General features: G+C 39.0%; 1 protein-coding gene across 5 annotated transcripts in view; it reads right to left on the bottom strand.

The window, feature by feature from the left end:
* Positions 1-20,648, bottom strand: part of PPP3CA (protein phosphatase 3 catalytic subunit alpha) — a 255,343-nt gene that overhangs the window by 3,035 nt on the left and 231,660 nt on the right. The window contains exons 11-14 of one of the 5 annotated variants that reach the window (XM_060246995.1): positions 16,474-16,500; positions 8,569-8,653; positions 5,824-5,921; positions 2,623-2,652 (exon numbers count right to left, since the gene is read on the bottom strand). In XM_060246995.1, coding sequence (XP_060102978.1) covers positions 2,623-2,652; positions 5,824-5,921; positions 8,569-8,653; positions 16,474-16,500 — 240 coding nt within the window. The remainder of the gene's footprint in view (positions 1-2,622; positions 2,653-5,823; positions 5,922-8,568; positions 8,654-16,473; positions 16,501-20,648) is intronic. The other 4 variants (XM_060246996.1, XM_060246998.1, XM_060246997.1 and 1 more) reach the window with 4 other exon arrangements.

Raw genomic sequence — 20,648 nt, 5'->3', positions numbered from 1 at the left:
GAGTAATCTGGATAAATTACTGTAATTCAGTGTGACAGACTCTGAATATCATTCTTTTGACATATTCGTCCCTCCTAACTTTGAAAGTGTAACAACACAGGAGCCAGTAACTGAATTTAAAAGTCAATGAACCTGCCCTTCAGCAATGACATGAGAAGTTCCACATTGATCTCACTAGGTATTTTCACACGTTCAATGAAAATATTCAGGGGTTTGATGCAATTCCATTTTTACAGCGACTTATTCTAGAAAGTGTCTCTGTTTAAAAACAAAAGCAGGAGAACTCTAGGCAACATTCTGCTGATCAGGTTTAAGTACCAATTGCTGTTACCCTTGGGTGTGCTTTTGGTTCTTATTCAGTAAAAATAAGAATAAAAAATGTACTGTATTCCAAGAATTTTGGTTACACCTCTTTCTGCTGTATTTATTAACATGCAAAATAGCCAAGATGATCAGCTAGTACCAGTAACATGGGAGAAAAACATAGTTAGAGGGTTTGAGCAGAAAGGATTAAAGGGGTTGGAGACTTATCTGCTGCAAACCAATTGAATTTGTACTCCTTGAAAGCAAAAAAAGAGTAATTGTCCTCTCTGAATTTTAACTTGGCTTTTACATCTTTCTTAGAGGTGGAGTCCCTGATCCTAATCAAATCACTTGCATTGAGTTGTGTGTTGAGTACAATGTCTCTCATGCTGACGACATTTTGCCAGCCACTGCTGTGGGAATGTGTATCAGTGTGGACAAATACAGAACACTAATTTCCTTCCCCTGCTAAAAAAAATGACTTGGTTGGGGAGCATAAACTGCATGGGATGCACCATATCTGAAAGGGAGACTTTCTGGACACTTCAAACAATGTAGAAGTCAACTTATTTAAATGTTGCATGTTGGACAGCTTCAAGCAATGGAATTGGTCTGTGGACTAAAAAAAAGAAACCCTGATGGCCTGGTACTACTCTTTCCCTCCTGTAAATCAAGATTAAATTTTCCCCCAATGCCAAATTTGAGGTAAGTTGGAACACAGACTAGTAGCAAAGCTTCCAGATCCTCCTTTAAATCCACCATAAACAGACTATTGCCAATTGTCACCCAGTCTACTTCCTTGGAACAGGTGTACAATTAATGTTGATGCTTAAATGTGATGTGAATATACAGGAAGCTCTGCTGCAATTGGAGATGGTCAACATTAGGCTCCGCCAAAGGCTCAGGCCCCTAGTAAAGCTTTTAATGTAAACAGAATATTTTTAAATTCAATCTTCAAGAAGAGGAACTAAAAAAAATCTTTGGTTATAATGAAGATGTAGTAATTAATAGAGGCTTAACTTGAAGAACACGTAATTCCAGAATGGACTGAATATTCAAATTAATCTCGGTCTCAAGCAGAGATTTTATATACACCTTAGTGCTGAAGAATGTGCTCTGCTGCAGTTGCTGGTCAGACATTTATTATTAGCAATTTACATTGAGAGTAATACTAAAAAAAAACACAACACAGTCACAGAAATCACAGGAAAAAGAAAAACAGCCAAACTGTCAACAAGAATGCACACTGCAGAGTAGAAGTTGCCAATAGGAATAGAGGATTCCAGCATAAATAGCAGCTCGCTCACTGCTATTTAGAAAGCAGTTGTATTTTCTCTTACTTACTTCTAAGAATTTTGTTCACTGCTGTCACACAACAATAAAAAAACAGATACAAGGGGCCAAAATGGCGTTCTTATTCCATGCCAAAAAGACTAATGGCTAATAATATTCTTTGGAAAAACCAAGACATTTTAGGGGGGCAAGAACAAAATACAACTGAATATTTTTTTGGTTTTGTTTTAAAGGGGAACTTTTGAGAGTCTTCTTGCAAAACATTTGAATTATTAATTCAGCATTATGCATACAGATATTTCAGTATGCGGTTTGGAGATCTCATAACAGTATAGCCAATAAAAATGGCTTAAGAGCTGAAGCAAAAGTATCCTTGAGAAAAGACAGTCTGAAGTTTTGCATTCCAATATCTTTGACAAGAATTCATTTGTTTCTGTAGTTGGTAATATAGTGCTGCTATTAATGAATGCACTACAAAAAAATTCCCAAAGCTTCTTTGAAAAAAAATTACACATCTTACCATTTCTCTTTTTAAAACTTTTTAAAAAGGAGACATCTTAAAAGAGATTGACTTACGGTGAAGACTCACTCAAAAACAACTTTCGCTAGGGACCTCGGGAGAACCCTTTTCAAGGTTAAGTCGCCATTCAATTTTCAGAAGAGGATGTGAGGAAATGATTGGTTCCCCCCAAAAGGGAGATTGCTTGATTTCCAAATGGCTTTTACCAAAGAGCTGCCGTGCCCCCTTTGAACAGAGTTGCAAGCTTTCTTAGCCTTGTGCGACATTCATTCAGCACTTTGAGAACTTAATGGACACAGATCAGAACATTGTTGCAACTTTAAGAAACAACAACAACAACAAAAGAAACACTTTTCCCCTTTAAAGCAAGTAAACTTAGGTTAATACTGAGCCACAATTGTTAGCTCAACACCCACACACTCTATACAAGCTACAGCAAAATGAATACACCCAGCAGAGCCCTTGTCTGTTGCAGAAAACAACAGAAAGGGGTCTGGCCAATTTACCTTCATCAGCCTCAATAGCCTCAACAGTAGCTGAAGAGAAGAAAGGGGTAGCAAAACGAATGAGAAAAATGAGCAGAGGATTTAACTCTAAGAACAAGTCAGTGAATAGCAAAGGAGGTAGTACACTTAAAGGTTACTGTAAGTGCTGGATTTTGACACAGAAGACAACACAGAATGCTAACACACAAAACAGAAACAGGTATTGTAGTTTGCAGGCAATAGATTTCTTTTATTGGGGGTGTGTGCCAGTGAATTATTGTTTCTTTTTATATTAAAAAACTTTCCAAATTGATATATTTTTAAAAATCCAAAGTAGATTATTTTTCTATGTAAAATTTAATGGGGCAAGTTGGATTTAAGAAGAGCCCATTAAGAGAGAATTGGCCTGAAGTCTATAAGAGCCACTGTTTAATGCCGATCTCCAGAATTATAGAACATTTCCTGTGATCAAGCATAGGGTCTATACTTCAGAGAAGTGAGAGTTTGCAAAAATTGAGTATGAGTAGACATTAATTTCTTTGCTCTTTGAATTTTTATATACACATACACACAGAAAAAGGAGTACTTTCAGAGTTTTGGAATCACATAACAATCATAATTTAATTCTGTGTGTGGATGAGAAAGATGGGACATGTGTTTTTGTTTAGAGCTATGCATCTTTTCAAACCCTTTCCTCCAAATCTGCTATATGTCTTAAGTGTTTTGTAAGAACAAGAATATTTTAATTTTAACTTGAATTTCTTTGAAGAGCCAAAATTTTAAGAAGTTGCTAGATACAACCTAAATTATTATTGTTGTTGAATACGGCAGCAAAACCTGCCCAACATTAACCATAATATTAAAAGTTCTGGCCAAAATCTGACCCATTTAAAATGTTGTAGCTGCATTACTGAAAGTGGCTTGAGATCAGTGGAATCTCACAAAGTGTCATTCTGCATCAAGGACAAATTCCCCCCATGGAATCTATAGCCCTTAGGTGATTAAGGGAAAAGATGGAAAATAACAGGTAAAAATGCATAATAAAAATGAATGATAAAGATTATAGAAATTAAGATGAGAAACAGGATCCAAACCAGCACAGATACACTGGAAATAATGGCCACTAGAGATGTACACATTTCACAGAATATATTGCTCATATTTTCTGTTAACACATAGAGTAGTCACAAAATGTGCTTAACAGAAACTATGTAGATTTCAGTATATTTGGTGAATGGCGCGTGTTAACTAATGGGTTGAGGACGGTAATGTTTCACTGAGTTCTAATACTGCAGCATGAGTGGATTTACAGACCATCATTTTAAAACAAGGCTTTTCAACAATAAGATAGCAGTTAATTTTAATCATCAGGATAAGTGCATTTTTGTTGGCCATTTTTTCCTCATAAAGCCAAAAGTATTAATAAATACGGATAAAATGCTCTGTGCATATCAAAATTTCATGCCTGTGCCATGGGTCATCATAGTGCAGCATTTACAAAGTGGAACGTTACCATTTGTGTTATCACACAAGCCACCAAAAAGAGAGTTTAACCCAGAATACCTGAATCTTCTAGATAAGAGAAAAAAGAGACAGAAAAAGGGGAAAATACAGGGAAGAAAACTCCAAGAAAGAAATGGGAAAGTTAGAGGCTGAGACTGAGTTATTGAAAAGGCGAATGTCCAAAGTCTCACAGTTACTGAAAGCTACATCGTAGTTATGGTCGAACACTCATGGGTGCATGAAAATATATGTTACACAGTAATAAACACAGATAACAAAATGCAGTTAATACAGTACATCCTTGAAATGGCTCCTTATTCCAAGATAAATATTCTAGCAGCTATAACTATACTAGCTTACTTAAACAAATTATGTCTGAAAAGGGCCAGTGGAAGAAAGCACCTCAAATGTTTGCATACACAGCAAACTCCACCATTAATGAATTCTTTCCTTCATGTTCATTCAAGTAAATGGTGAATTTGCTGTATGTGCTTCACTTGTTCCTCATCCATTCAAATCACCCTCAGAAGCTGAGTTCCAGTAGCAGACTGGAAAGGAGGCTATAATATGGTGTTTATTATCTGGACAAAAATCTTCTGAATGAAGGGGGTGGACGGCATATAGGCCTGCCACAAAAAGCTCTGATACCACACTCTGAAAAGCAACCTGCCCCTGTGCTGGGGAAAAGGCTCCCCCATACAGGGAAGGATGAAACCCTTAAGAGAGCAGCAAATTTCTTCCCACTCTTACACCTCAGTCACCAGAGACAAAATGCTGGATAGAAGAAGACTGCAGATTTATACCTGGCCCTTCTCTCTGAATCAGAGACTCAGAGCGGCTTACAATCTCCTATATCTTCTCCCCTCACAACAGACACCCTGTGAGGTGGGTGGGGCTGAGAGGGCAGATGAATTTTGACACTGTACTGGCTCGGCTTCTGAAAGGGGTGGAGAAGCATTATGGTCTAAGAAATGAAAAGATTATGCATAGTCTTACTGTTGGCTTGTAATGGCAGCTATTGTAGAACTAATTCTGCTGCACACCAACATTGAATCAGATACTATGAACAAGTTTTATACACACTAGATAGTCTCTGTCACAGAGCGTGCTTCTTCTACAAAAAGTTCTGTTTAGATAATAGCCCACTGAAAACCACTGGGTAAGCAAATAGACACTGTAGAGAAGAGGAATCAAGGTCTGCAGTAGAGACTAAAATGCATGTAACTTATGACCAAGATCTAAGCCATGTATGTCCATGAGCTCCTATGCTGGAGCAAGGTTCATCTAGGCTCCTGGTGTTGATGCCATCAGTGTAGGCAGGAGCCCAATAGGCATAAAAGCCTGACTGAGGCAGCCTGTGTGCCCCTTTGTATGAGTTCCCCCTCCATTACTGAGGTGAGCTTTTATTCATCTAAGGGAAAGCAGCATCAAAGGCAAAGCTCATCTTTGTTTTAGCTATTAATTTTCTCCCCAAGTTTATAGCAGCAGAAATCCGCTGTGTGAGTAGGATCATTCCCCTCTCCTCTAAATGGCCTCAACTACACTTTATCAAGTTTTGAAAACTGCTTCACAAAATCTGGGTGTTAAGTCACTTTGTGGACTAGATTTCTTTTTTGCTTTTAAAGATGAAGTTTCAGAATGGAACACAGCATGAGAAATTCAGTAATTTAAGCAGCTGAATTTATATAAATCACAACACGCACCCCCAAACATACTTACCACTTTGCAGAGTTTGTTTTCCTCCAGAGAGCACCCCACTGGGCAACATTCCTGTTGGAGTCAGCCCTTTCAGTGTCAGCACACTCTCACTCTCTTCCCTAGCAGGAACAGGGTAAGACAATGTAAGCCACAGTAAGCAGATGAAATCTCCAGTGCTATGTGAGATGGAATTGCCAACACTATGCCTCCTTCCACTGTTTCTGAGAAATGCCTTCCCCTCAGCATCATAATTCTAGTTGTGTTGTACTTTTATTTCTTTGGATTTAAATTGCTATGGGCGTTTTCGCACTTACCTTTTACTGGCGCGAACACCCTCCTCACGCCGGCGGATCTGCAGGGATTTCCCACCAGAAGCGCCGGCGCAGCCAAAAGAGCCGGCAACTTCCGTCGCGGAGCCAGCTCAAACGGAAACCGCCAAGAAGCAGGAAAACGTTTGAGCTGGCTCCGCGACGGAAGCTGCCGGCTCTTTTGGCTGCGCCGGCGCTTCTGGTGGGAAATCCCTGCAGATCCGCCGGCGTGAGGAGGGTGTTCGCGCCAGTAAAAGGTAAGTGCGAAAACGCCCTATGAGAACCAATTTTAGCTGAAAAGCAGGGGAGAAAATATAATGCAAAAGGAAAATCTGTTTGGCTCTTTTGCAATCAGCCTTGACCAAAGAGTTTCAAAGGCATGAGAAAATATACTCCTGAACACACACATTTTTTATGCATGACACTGAACACTCATCTCTTAACTGTGCGGAGGATCAGTATGACAACCAAGTTCACATGTATATATCCTAGTTTAAGTTACTGTCAAAGTCAAAGTTTATTAAAAACAGTCATAAGACCAGCATACAAAATAATATAAGATAATACAGTATAAGAACACGGCAATAGACGGTCACAGCCATAATTCCTAAAATTTCGGACTGAACTAATCCTTCACTAATAACTCAACTTACAGTACAATCTACACTTTTTAATTACCAGATAACAATACCTAGCAACCTTGCGTGAGACGGATTCATAATTGTCAGCCAATAAAAACTTCATCACTTGTTCCTTGGCATATTTACAATAATTTGCCAATTGTTTAAAATGTGAGAGAAGGGGTATCAGCAGCTGCTTCATCATACATAGGACAATGAAGAAATATATGGGCAGCTGACTCCACCTGTTTCAACGCACAAAAACAAATCCTCTGATGCATGGGAGTCCGGGTACATCTACCAAAAAGGACTGCTGATAGGAGCGCATCGAAACGGGCTCTAGTAAATGCCCATCTATAATTAGGATTTTTTATAAATCCAAAATAAGATGCGGATCTTAGGCTTGGTCCCAGTTTCAGTTTCTTGTAATAATAAGGTAGGGCTGCATAACCATTTTGTGCTTCCTTAAATCTTTGAGAAATCAAACTCCTTGCATACTTCTGCCCAACCTCTAATAAATTTTCAGGATCTAACCCAATTGATTTCAGTTTATCAACTACTCTATGAGACCACTGGGGATAAGGAGTTGATGTCAGAAAATCAGGGATAAGCCCCAACAGGTTCAGATGAGTCTTAACCCAATAGTTACACCTCTGAATCCAGACATTCAATGTGACTGTAGATAAACCAGATTCCTGTCTCAATATCAAACTTGGCGTACCTTTCGGGGTATAAAAAAGTGCTCTAAGAAATTTTGATTGCACTAACTCTAATTCTTTAATTTTACTCACAGACAATATTTGCGTTCCATAAATCATCTGAGGGAGAACTTTGCTCAAATAAAGTTTAAGAGCAGCCGGCACATACTGGGCTCCCTCATTCCTAAAGAAGCGCAATATAGCATTTGTGCTCTTTTGTGCTGAACATGCTGTATATTGAATATGACTGGAAGCCCTGCCGTTAAATGTGATGGTTAATCCCAGATATTTAAAATTTTTAACATGATCTACCCGGACCCCATCCATTATCCATTTCATTTTGTATTTTTTATGAAAGCACATAATCTTTGTTTTTGAGTAATTTATTGCAAATGACTCTTTTTGGCATTGCGTGCTAAATTTTTCCATTGCCCTATTTAAACCCCCTCTAGATAATGAGAGGAGCACGGCATCGTCTGCATACATTAGGACGGGAATCTTTCTTCCTTTGCCTGTGAATACATCTTTGAGGGCTACAAACCCTTATTGTGAAGATAACGCCTGTCCAAAATATATGCACTTTAGTAATCTTGACAGATGCATACATTGGGTCATGGTGAGTTTGCAGGGCCATGCAGTTCACACAAGAATCACTATCAAGTGACAGTGAGGATATCTGAAGTTTCTACTGTGCAACCATCTTTAGTTGGCTCCCCCCAGCTTTTCCATTCAATCTTACCCAAATTCCCTGCTCTGCATGGCTTTTGTTCATTCAGATCCCATGTATTGTATCACTCAATGCACAGCAGCCAAGAAGGTCAGAGCACCTGCTCCGGCTGCAACGCCACTGAGGATGTTCTCCGCAGCCGAGAACGAAACGTCTGGAAGAAAAACTTTCTCCAGTAGAACATGGCACTCGAGCCCAAAAGATTCTACAAACCCTAATGTATTTTAATTGTTTAAATGTTTTTATGTTGATGCCTTGTGGATTCTGATTGGGTGGAAAGGTGGCGTAAAATGTTTTGAAGAAAGAAAATGGAAGGGACTGATTGTTCTTTACATTTTATGATGGCTGTAAGGGGTTGCACTGAGAAACTGAGCAAAAACTGGAAAGTTTTGCCATCTTTGTGCAAGCCTTACCTCAGCACAGAGAATACTCGAGCCATTTTGCCTATTGCCCGGATCTTGTTCCTTATCACTTCTTTCCGAGCTGCAGCTGTTGCACCTATGAGAGAAAAATCAATACACATTGTGAAAAAGCCACACACAAAAAGCTGAACATCACGATTCTGAAGTTTCAATAACTTTTCAATATTTTGACAACATAGCTTCACAAATGAGAACAAGAACACCATGGTCACAATTTTACTAAGAATACATTTCATCTATATACAGAGATAAGGACACTTAATGTAATGTATACTTATGTAAAATATACACATACACTGCCTCTGTGTTTAAATGCAACCTGTTTTAGTCCTTAAGTGTTTTGCAAAAAAATAACCCATGGTTAATGCAAAACCAGTCAGCAACTGAACATCTTTTAAACTTTTTAATTATAAAACTGTACAGTAGTTATGCAGTTAGAATATCATTCATTTAGATAATTGCTCTATTTTTCTCTTGGTTTATATAACTTTGATGTAATGACATAACTTATTTCATTTAGAATGCATATTTCATACAGCTTTGAGTAAATTGCCTTTTTAAATTTCCCTAAAAGCAATAAAATCAGTAAATCTAGCGTCCTTATTAGATTGAAGGGTGAATACATAGAATTTTCACTGACATACTAGACAAAGCACATTGCAATTTTATGTCTAGGCTGTTGACCTGAGGAACTGGAATTAGCTGATGTATTTCAACATTGCCAGATCAAAACCATTAGTGTCTTTCTACATGTTACCTTTATCTGCCCAAGAGGCCTCTCTCCTCCTGACCAATTATAATGTCTAACATCTTACCACGTGGGTCCTCTGATCATATTGCTCACAAACACAACTGACACTCCAAGAACTTATTATACAGGAATGGGAACACTCCCTGCACAGTTGGAAAGAGTCATTTGGCAGCCAGAGGGTTCTCACTTGAAAAACAACATGCCAGAAGGGTAATATGCACATCAGTCCTTGGTGTGCAATTCCCAAAAATTTAAATAGAAACATTAACAAGCCCAGTATTTTTTTGTTCTCTGCTTTTTGTCTCAGTCCTGAACATTATTTTCTTGCTACCTCCTCCTTACAGTCAACCCCCTGTTCTTAGAAACTTGTGCTCTCTGTACCCTGTGGTCTCAAAAGTCAAACTATTATGACCTGTTATGGGGTCTCATCTAGTAGAAATCAACACCCTCTACAATATTTCACAACTGCAATTTCAGCTGTGGAAACAAACATGATCTTATTTTATCCATCAGCTAAAATGTACAGAGCAGTGCCATGACTGAGCCTGCCATACTTCATTAACTGAGAACCCTACCAAATGTAAGAGCTCCTGTACGCTTGGAAATTTTGGTTTGAAGCAGATGACAAAAGGTTTCACTGTACTGTATGCTTGCAGGGGGCGGGATGTGCCTATCACAGCACAACCTCAGATTGATTTCTAAAAAAACTAATACCATATCTAAATTGTGAAACATGGACAAAAAGTTATCTTCAACATGTAAGACATGGGAAATGTTATGTTAAAATATTTAAATTCTCTCTTTTTAATGTGTTTTGCCACTTTGACAACAGAAAAGTGTTTTAAAAAACCTTTCAAGACATTAGGTAATGCTTTAGATAATGCTTCTTTCTTTCTCTCTTTCAGCAAAAGGCATGAATCAATATCTAGCCCTTCATAATACAAGAGATGCTGCAGGTGGTATTTGCAACCACATGTTTGAATGGCGGAGAAGTTACTCAGCTTTGAACACAAGAGAGCTAGATGCATAACAATCCAAAGACAGATTTTGGAAAAGCAATTAACATTGGCTGGCTGCTTAAAATGGCATAAAGAGGGCTTTCAGACACATCTACTGGTGACATTGTAGCACTAACAAATGTTCAGCACACTTTGACTCCGAGTTTATTTGACAATCTGATGGGGTAGGATTTATATCTGTAACTTTGTAGCTAAGTAATGCACAGGTTTGAGCATGCTAGTTTGTATATTGTAAGCTTTTAGTGACATTATACAAAAACTATGGTCCATTTAAAGCCAGACCAATCATTTTATGAGAGAGAAGAAATTTTGAGAGATGTTACAATTTAAAAATCATGGACAAGAGAATACATTTGGTATTTAATGAATAAGGAAAACAGGGAAAGGTGAAAAACAGGGGAAAATGCTAGGGAAAAATGACAGAGGAAACACTGCCTCTGAAAATCAAATGGTGGGGGGAAAGCAAAAGCAACAATCAGACAAAAATATACACAGAGGGTGGAAAGGAAGCTTATCAAGGCAATTATATTAGTGTAAACAAAATATACTGCATACAAAATATACTTTTATTTACGTAATTTTGTTTTATTCTGTCCCATTTCTTTCATCTTGTCACTAACTGTATATATCACCTAGAGCCTGAAATTAAATGTCTTCAAAGTATAAAGAGGATACCTGAGTATACTTTCAAAACTGTCCTCCATTATCAGACTTACAAAAGATTCCATTAACTTCCCCCCCAAGTGTTAAGTGTCCTGCAGCATCAATTCAATATAACCCCTACCCCAACAAATTATATTGATCTAACATGGCACACACTTGGCTTTAATGACTGCAGAATATAAACACAACCCACTTTAACATTATTCAGATTTTGTAAGTCTAAAGGTAAAGATAGTCCCTGTGCAAGCACCAGTCGTTTCCGACTCTGGAGTGATGTTGCTTTCACAACATTTTCATGGCAGACTTTTTACGGGGTGGTTTGCCATTGCCTTCCCCAGTCATCTACACTTCCCCTCCCAGCAAGCTGGGTACTCATTTTACCGACCTCGGAAGGATGGAAGGCTGAGTCAACCTGAGCCAGCTGCCTGCAACCAGCTTCCACTGGGATCGAACTCAGGTCGTGAGCAGAGAGTTCAGACTGCAGTACTGCAGCTTTACCACTCTGCACCATGGGGCTCTATATTTTGTAAGTCTAGGATGGGTCTATTACCCACATCCTCTCCTCCCTGCCCCCCCCAAAGGGAGAAACAAGCCTTTAGAACGTTGGCGAATCGATCTCCAAACATGATTGGTGTTGAGGGGTTCATATAGTCAGAAAGTGGCATATGAGAGTGATTGATGGGACTCTTAAAGTTTAGGGTTGTTGTTCCATTCTAGGTTGGGCACCGTTCCTCCTTTTATGAAGGGCAGGGGGTAGAAACAATCTGGGCGCAGGATACTGCTGATGGCCTGTAGAAGAGACTCTCTGCTACTATAGGGATGCCAATCCTGTTGAGGGTATGATCCTTGCCTAAACTGTGGAGTCCTGAGGGTGTAATGCCACAAGATTTCACCATCTGCCTGTTCTTTTTTATTTGAACAAGAGACTCGTCAGTTTTTTTCTGAAAGAGCACATCTTCGGCCCTCTGTCTGGTCTCCAATGGCAGAGCCATAGATCTCAACCAAGCATGCCTTCTAATAACAACCAATGTGGCCATAGATCTGACTGCAATGTCTACATGCACTGATTCACTATTTAGACAAACAAACTGTTTTAAGTGTGAGTTTGGCTAATGTCCTCTTAACTACTGGAATATGTTTTACGTAGATGTCAGTTTCTTCCAAAGGAAGAGTTGATAACCTGCAATTAGCAGCTTGATAATTGGACACACGAAGGCCTAAAGCTGCAGAAGAGTCAATCTTCCTTTCCAGTGCATGAGTTTTTCTGCTCTCCTTATCTGTTAGGGCTGCATGATAAGCCTGACAACCTCTGGGCTGCATCTCCTGACTGATGCATGAAAATGATGGAGGATATGTAGTCAGGAAGGGAGCAGTGTCCTGTCTGATCGTATATAAACCTTCCATGCTACGAGCTGTGGCTGGAATGAAGGCCAGTTTTTGCCATAAATCTAGGAAAAGCTATGACTCCTGTAGAGTCAGAATACAACTGGCCCAATATTTTATCTTTAGGGCAGTGATCTGAGGTGGCCACTTCTATGTCTAAGGATTGAGCCATCATTAGCATTTGCTCATCATACATTTTCAAATCTTCTGTAAAAGAAACAGAAGTCAATTCTCCCACTTTTTTTTTTACCGGGGTGGAGGTTTCCTTGATGCTGTGGCAGACAGAATAGTCTTATTGTGAAGGGAACTGTTCGGTATGCCCCAGAACTGACTTTGACATTGAGCCATAATAATCTCCTCATTCAGCCAAGTAAGTCAGCAACATAAATAAAGGGTATGGAAGCCATGGAACCATTGATAGTGCTGGAGGCCACGGAACCAATAGTCCCATACTGGAGCCAACTGGAGGTGGAGCTCTTTCTTGTTCTGGCTCTAACTTGACCTCCAAGAAGGACAAGAGAGGTGATTTGGCATGTGGAGATGTTTTAGGTGGAGCTAGGAACTCCTTGACTATGACCAGCAGTGATGGTTCTGGAGCTGGTGGATGACATTGTTTCAGTACTGAATGCTTTTCTTTGTATTTTTATTTAGATTTGGAATATTTAGCTGGAGGTTCTGAAGAGCTTCTTTGAACCACTGGAGAGTATGCAAGGGACCGGTACCATTGGTGTTCAGAATGCTACAGATGGAACTGACCTGACCAAAATTAAGGATTATTACTTAGAACACTTGGGTGAAGACTGCGATTTTGGAGCACTGCCTTTAATTTGGAAGACTGATCAGTTCTGGCTTTCTGAGTAAACCTTTGGCAGACTCAACAGGCAGACACATTATGATCCTCTCCTATACAGAGTAGGCATAGCTCATGCTCATTGGTTTGGGCCATTTTCACATAGCATTTAGTGCATTTTAAAATAATCCCTTCTGGGATATGACACCAGCAAGTGATTACAAAGAACCCACTGGATAAGCTTGGCACAAAATGAGAGGGGAAAAACCCTTCAAAAGGCTAAGAAAAGCCTCAGTAGCCATTATCAGCAAGAGGACTCATGAATCCAAGCAGTAGCTAGTGAAAAATTATAAAAGAAGTAAAAGCATGCTAGAAAAGAACCAACTCCGATGGAAGCAAAGGAACTGAAGGAAGGAGGTATGGCCACACTGCAGCACATTGGAACCAGATTCAGCTGATGGTACCCCCTACCGGTTTAGCTAGAAATTTCTCTAGCTGCATGCCTGTATACTTGCAGTCCCAATGTGGGACTGCACAGAAGACTAAAGATGCTCTGCTTCTACTGCCAATACTTTTAATACAAATCTGTGATAAAAGCGGGTAACATATGGTAAATATGTATTTTATTTTAAAATACTTTATTATCTGCAACTAAAGTGACACCTGATGTGGTGTCATGATTAATGAGGGAGGGACCGTGGTGGGGCACATGTTTTGTATGCAGATGGTATGCAGATTCAATTCCTGGCTTCTCCATCCAGCTAAACCAAATACTGAGAAAGATCTTTTCCTGCCCCAGTCCTGCTGGCCATCAGAGATAATTCTGAGCTAGATGAACCAATGACACATGGAACTTTAATATATTCCTACAGAGTAATCCTATACCATGTGCAAGACTGGGCACTGTGTACCTGATTACTGATTCAATGTTCGACTGGCTCAAACATCAGTGCGGTTTATATTTATTTATTAAAATATTGAACACCATTCCTTTAATACAAATCTGTGATAAAAGCGGGTAACATATGGTAAATATATATTTTATTTTAAAATACTTTATTATCTGCAACTAAAGTGACACCTGATGTGGTGTCATGATTAATGAGGGAGGGACCGTGGTGGGGCACATGTTTTGTATGCAGATGGTATGCAGATTCAATTCCTGGCTTCTCCAGCTAAACCAAATACTGAGAAAGATCCAATGACACATGGAACTTTAATATATTCCTACAGAGTAATCCTATACCATGTGCAAGACTGGGCACTGTGTACCTGATTACTGATTCAATGTTCGACTGGCTCAAACATCAGTGCGGTTTATATTTATTTATTAAAATACTGAACACCATTCCTTTCCTCCTGGACAAGGCAATTTTACAGGCAATATTTAAAACATTACAGATGAAAGTCACGAAAAATACCATGTCCCCAAATACCTTCTTCCCACTACTAAAAGATACCTAATATTCAGACACCATCAACAGCCCAGGCAAACAAACAAGCCTTGCAGCACCCTCTGAAGATTTCCAGCAAAGGGTGTCCCCTTCATCTCTTCAGGTAAGCATCTGGTGGGCCCCACTTAGGGGGAACAGTGAACAGGTGGTAGCCCTAGGACTGTAGTTGGTAAATAGGAATGTATGGGAGGAGATGGTCCTTCAAATATATGCAGGCGACAAAGGGCTTTGCAAGCCAAAAAAACAGAAGTTTGACCCAAACTGAGAAGCACACTGGCATCCAATGTACTATTGCAAAATAGGCAAGATAAATTTCTATCAGCTAGTGCATGACAATAACTGGGCAGCCACATTCTGGCCCAGTTTCTGAGTTGCCTTCAAGGACAGCACAACAGGGCATATTACAATAATCCAACCATGAAGTTACAAAAGCATGGATCAGCATGGTCTAATCAGCTCAGTCTGAGAAAGGAGTTGTTGAACCGGATGCAGCTGATAGAATGTACCCTTGGCCACTAAGCCAACCTGTTTTTCAAACAGCAGAGTAGCCTTTGTCCTGATGTCTGTGTTACCCGCACTTTGGATCCTGACTTGGTCAGGAGAAAGGCAAGCATATAAATATTGTAAATAAAATAAACAGCATGCCAGGTTATATGCCACCAAGGTTAAGTAGCATCCTAATGGCCTTTCACTCCATGGGAATGGCATCCACTGGTTTAACTGTACATCTGGCTGCCTGAACAACTGTATCTACTATGATAGATTTAAGTGGTGTAGCCATGTTGGTTTGAAGCAGCAGAACAAAGTTTGAGTCCAGTGGTACCTTTAACAACAAAGTTTTATTCAAAGTATAAGTTTTTGTGTGGATGCACAATTTGTATCTGAAGAAGTGCGTGTGCACATGCAAGCTTATACCTTTGGGCTTAAAGATGCCACTGGATTTGAACTTTGTTCTGTATCCACTACAGTTCAGTGTAATTAGCCTTCAAGGTTACCAGTATAGGAAGACTGCATTAACAAAGAAACATTACCACAGGCCTAGGATAAGTAGTGAAAATGCATGAATTGAATTAAGATGTTACCATTTATAAATGTCTATCTGGACTTAGAGCTCTTTCATATTCCATGAATTCAAAAATGTGTGTGTGTGTTAGGATATTTGCTTAACTAGCTGATCCATGGCAACTGATTTAAATGCTTTCTAATTTGATCAAATTCTAGATTCCTGCAATAATACAGGGCTTTGTAGCATTTGTTACTGAGGCTTGATAATAGAATGCAGATTTGCACCACCAAGTTCCCTGTCTCTAAGGATTAAACTACACATGATGGCGGCACATATTTCCAAATTCACATTTAAAGTGTGGTGTGTGATTTAATGGGCTGAAGGGGCTCTTGAGCAGGGGATAGTAAATTCTTCCCTTCCAAGTGCTTTCTTCCCAATGAGGAAAAGAAATCAACTGGAAGAAAATCTTATGGGGTTACCAGCTTTCAGCTTCCTTTTCCTGTACCTTCAGGGCTCTTTAAATCACCCCCACACTCAGTTTACTCAGAAGTGGAACAGCATGTTTAAAGATATAGGTCAGCTGCCATTGTATGTACTTCGGACTTCTCTGAGACCAACACAGTATTTGCCCTGACTCTAGGTTAGTCGCTTAATATTTAATGTCAAGGTAAGTAACTACTGGTGGGTGGTAGGGGGTCAAGAACCTGGTAGGAACAAGAAATATAAAAAAATCAAGCCTTAATACTAAGGATAGAAAGGAAAATCTTGAGTTTTAGTACTTGAAAAAGTCACAACAGCATATTAAACCCTTCTTGCCCATTTAGAAATACCTTTCTTCTGTGCATACATAGGATCTTCTTATGAAATTCCAATGGGGGAAAAAAGAAACAGATGAATATTGGAGAATTAAAAGGAAAAAATGTTTAAAACAACATCAATGGGAAAGTAATGCTTAAGTAAAGTCTGAAAAACAGAAAAGAAACATATTAGGCAGGGAACACTGAAAAGGAATGGAAAGATCTGTGACAAGAAAACACTCTTCAGCTCAAAGCCTTGTTAGTAAAATTGTGCAAAAGACTAAAATGCAGCAAGACAACCACAAAGCTGGTCCACCGCTGGCCATGCTGCCAGGGCATGCAATCACTACTTTAGGGAATCTTTTCAAAGACACAAGCCTTACATGTCAACCAACACAGGAAGTGTCCAAGGAAGAATGGATTTCAGCCATACTTTACTTCTGGCCACAGGCAGGAAGAGGTTGGCTATGCACTTTCACTTGCCCCTAGACAGTGATTGGGAGCTGACGTGTGACCATCTGGGTCAAGGGGTGTACCCACACTCTCCATTTGACTTGAACTTGCCCACATCTTTCCTTAATTTTGTCAGCTTGTCCCATAATGAGGAAAGGTTGTGCACATGGCTTCTAAATTGGCTAATCAAAGGGAAAATAATTGGCCTGGAACAAATTGGCTTCCTTAAAGGGAAATCGACAATTGAACACTGTTCTACCCTTGCTTTTTTGGCCGATAAATACCTGAAGCCTAAAGGAAGGAAGCTATACGTAGCCTTCATTGACTTAAAGGGAACATTTGACTCAGTCCCCAGGGATCTGTTATGGGGGAAAACTCAAGACCCTAGGGATGCAGCCTTGTTTTTTTATATGGGCTGGAGCAGGTCATTGACAAGCCTTTTTGTACCTGCAATCTCCAGGGTCCATCTCTAATCTGACTCTTTCTTGGGGGAAAAAAAATCTTGTATGCACGTATGTTTACTTTTTAGGCAAAAACCCAAACTAAAAATAGTTAAAATGCCGCTTAGAATAAAAGAAATATTATTTAGATTTATTTTCCCTTAAGAAAGATAATACAAAAAGGAGTGAGGAATAGTTTTCAGAGGAGCTGCACTTCTAAAGTTTCCAACCCTCCCCCTCACCATGGATTTACTGCAATAATCATGCCCAGTATTCATTACTAGTTTGAAAAGTAGCTTAAACAAATTATAGTCTGAAATCAAATGTATGGCAAAAGAATTCAAATAGCAGCTAATCATCTGAATCCAAAACAGATGCAGTCCTCTGTGGCTGGCCAACTGCCACTGGTGCCATTATACTCAGATCCAACACATTATTTGAAAATTCATTGATCTCAATACACTTATAATGTAAATATTAATAAGGATTGTTGCCTTAATGTTATGAGAGTTGGAACAACTAATAGGAGTACTACTTGCAGTGAATATTTAGTGGCTGGTTCGTTTGTGCTACGGAAGCTGCCATTTTACACTGTAATAAACTGGGTAGGAATAGGCTAGCAATTTACATCCCTTACAATTTTGTAAGAGCCCCGATAAGCGAAAATTCCACAAGACCAGCTATGTTACTTACACTGCTCTCATAAGCAGCTATACCTTTCTAAGCCCATTTAGTTCAATGAATTTAAAAGGGTGCAATTCCATTTAGAATGGCACTTTTGTAAGAGAGAAAAATGCAGTGGTATTTGAGAAATGAGATGAAAAAAAGTATAATGAGAAAAGATACCTCCATCATATATTATACAGTTATTGGTAGATTTATTATGTAGTTATCACCCAACAAGGCTGTGTGTCATTAAAAACTATAGTCCACACTATAACAGTTAGGATCTAAAGTGCCAAAACATATAGCAGCTTTGAAAATTTCAGCTGTGATTTATGTAACCAAGATTCTAATCTCTGCTGTTTACAAAGATAAATCCTGAGCCAAGGAGGGTACGGCCTACTTGAAAGACTAATTTGACTGCTATATGTCCAAATTAATACCTTTCAGTGTTTAAAATATTACCTGGAAGATATTCTGACATCAAAGGGTGTCCCTATTCTACTTGATAATGTTGACTGCTCATCCATCACCAATGGCACTGTGTCCCTCCAATTCTCATTATTTTAATTGCCAATATAAAGTAGCAAGGAAGTCCTTTGGCTCATCATACATGTTCATGGGACTATATTCATAGAAAAACCAATCACAAATAGTTTATGACATGACTGCAATTGAAAGCTTAGGTGCTTGTGCAATCCTTCCCTAACCACCCAGACCAAAGACTTCAAGAAAGCCCTTGTCTAATAATGATTTGTTATGGTGACCAAATCCAGATGTTTTAAGAAGCTGGGATTGGATATGTTCCCATAAACTAGGATTCTATGACAGGACTAAACAGCAGGCAAGACAAGTTCTTAAACTGCCTGAATTCCAGTATCACAACAAATTATGGCTACATGCACAATTTTCTAAACAAAGAAGTCTTCAATCTTGGCTCCAAGGAGAAGGGAAATTTTGGTCTTGTTCACCTTATGAACAAATTGTGGTTAGTCTGTGACATCAGAATGCAATTTAGAAGGCAAACAAAATGCCTGCAACAGCACTAACAATTTATACAAGTCTTTTCTTAAATAGCAGCTTTCACCTATTCTGAAAATAACAACATGGGCTCATGAAATGTCACAAATAAAAGCCTTGTTTAAATATATAGGTATTACACTGATATTCAGGGCCAAATTGTGACACAATGAAGCCCCAATATTCCCAGTTTAAGTGGCCACATACTATAGAAATACATTTCATTATTCTTAAACAAATGATTATGAAAATGAATATGAAAACCTTATTTTTGCATTCATAAAAGCAAAAATTATGTCTTTTTCTTATTTGAAGCTCTCCTGTTTGAGGTTCTAAATCACAGTCCACCTTGCGTATCCCTAAATCCAATTCTGCAGACAGTTCTCCAAAGGGGAGTGGCAATTTGATGAATAAACCTTATTTTATTCCCAATGCATATCAACCAACTCCTCAAGCTAGAATATTCACAGCTCACACTATTATCTGTTAACAATTAACCTGTAGCTTTTCTGATTCACTGAGTATATATTTAAAACAGCTACAGTTATATTCCAGCAGATCTACACTAAAGCAATACAAAATTAGCCCCAGATAATTAAGAAAGGTTCTTGTGCTGTTGATGAGGGTGAGGACAAATCAAGTCTTGCATTTTATGTCGAGCTGTCTTTCTTCAACGGCTTAATTTTAATTAGTACCTCCTAAAGTCTTTAATTATTTCAGCCCAATGTACCTAAGCCAGAAACACTGTTAATTAGAATAGTAAGTCAAGGTATGTGCTGGTTATATAGACTAGTTCAGGTTGCTAGGCAACATACGCAACTCATTTGGCCAATCTGCATTGGCCAGTCTGCACACTGCTTAGCATTAACCCACAAAAATATGTGATGATAAATAAGCAAGAGTATAAACTGAAATAAAGTGAGAGATATTGTGCTATTTGCCTGCTCCCCTCCCCCTTTTCCTTAAGGAACGCAGATTATCAAGTCAAAACAAATAGCTACAGAAAAGCATATTTTTAACTACATAAGTCATCAGTCCTTACCCTGTCCATATGAATTGAGATGCAAAGATTCTTCCAAGTCTATAGCAAGTACAGCACACTACATGACAGATGTTAAACTGTGTTTTTAAATAGTTACATTAAATAGAGAGAGGCACGAGAAAGAGCCATGGTGATCAAAGGTAGGAAATTATGATCACTTGAAAGCCAGTTCCCGCTTTCACAAACTAATCAGAGTTTTATTAAATCACAGACAGTGCTATGTCTGAACCAACCCTTCCTTGGCAGGGACAATGGGCTGAGGTGACATCGTAAATAAAGAGGAGAGGACATATCAAGTATTTGGTATGCCAAGTATTTAAGCTGACCATACAACATTAGCTAGGCTGGAATAAAAGTGTGGCTGTCCTTGGCTTCTTTTTCTACATAAGGAATAGAACTTTCTGAAGACTCAAATCAGCATATGGCAACAATACGGCAAAAAGTGTTAGCAGTACCCAATTTAAGACAACTCAGCTATTAAATGCTGCTACCCCCTATTCTCTATACCATCTAGCACTTTAGGGCTTATGTAGCACTATCCCAAGCACAAGTTTGATAAGACTTCCTTCTCTAGTCAGCTTGTACAGGAT

This window comes from Heteronotia binoei, chromosome 9 (genome assembly GCF_032191835.1).
Source record: "Heteronotia binoei isolate CCM8104 ecotype False Entrance Well chromosome 9, APGP_CSIRO_Hbin_v1, whole genome shotgun sequence".
In the NCBI taxonomy this organism is placed as follows: Eukaryota; Metazoa; Chordata; class Lepidosauria; order Squamata; family Gekkonidae; genus Heteronotia; species Heteronotia binoei.
Note: the sequence above shows the minus strand (reverse complement) of the source record. Positions and strands in the feature narration are given on the sequence as shown.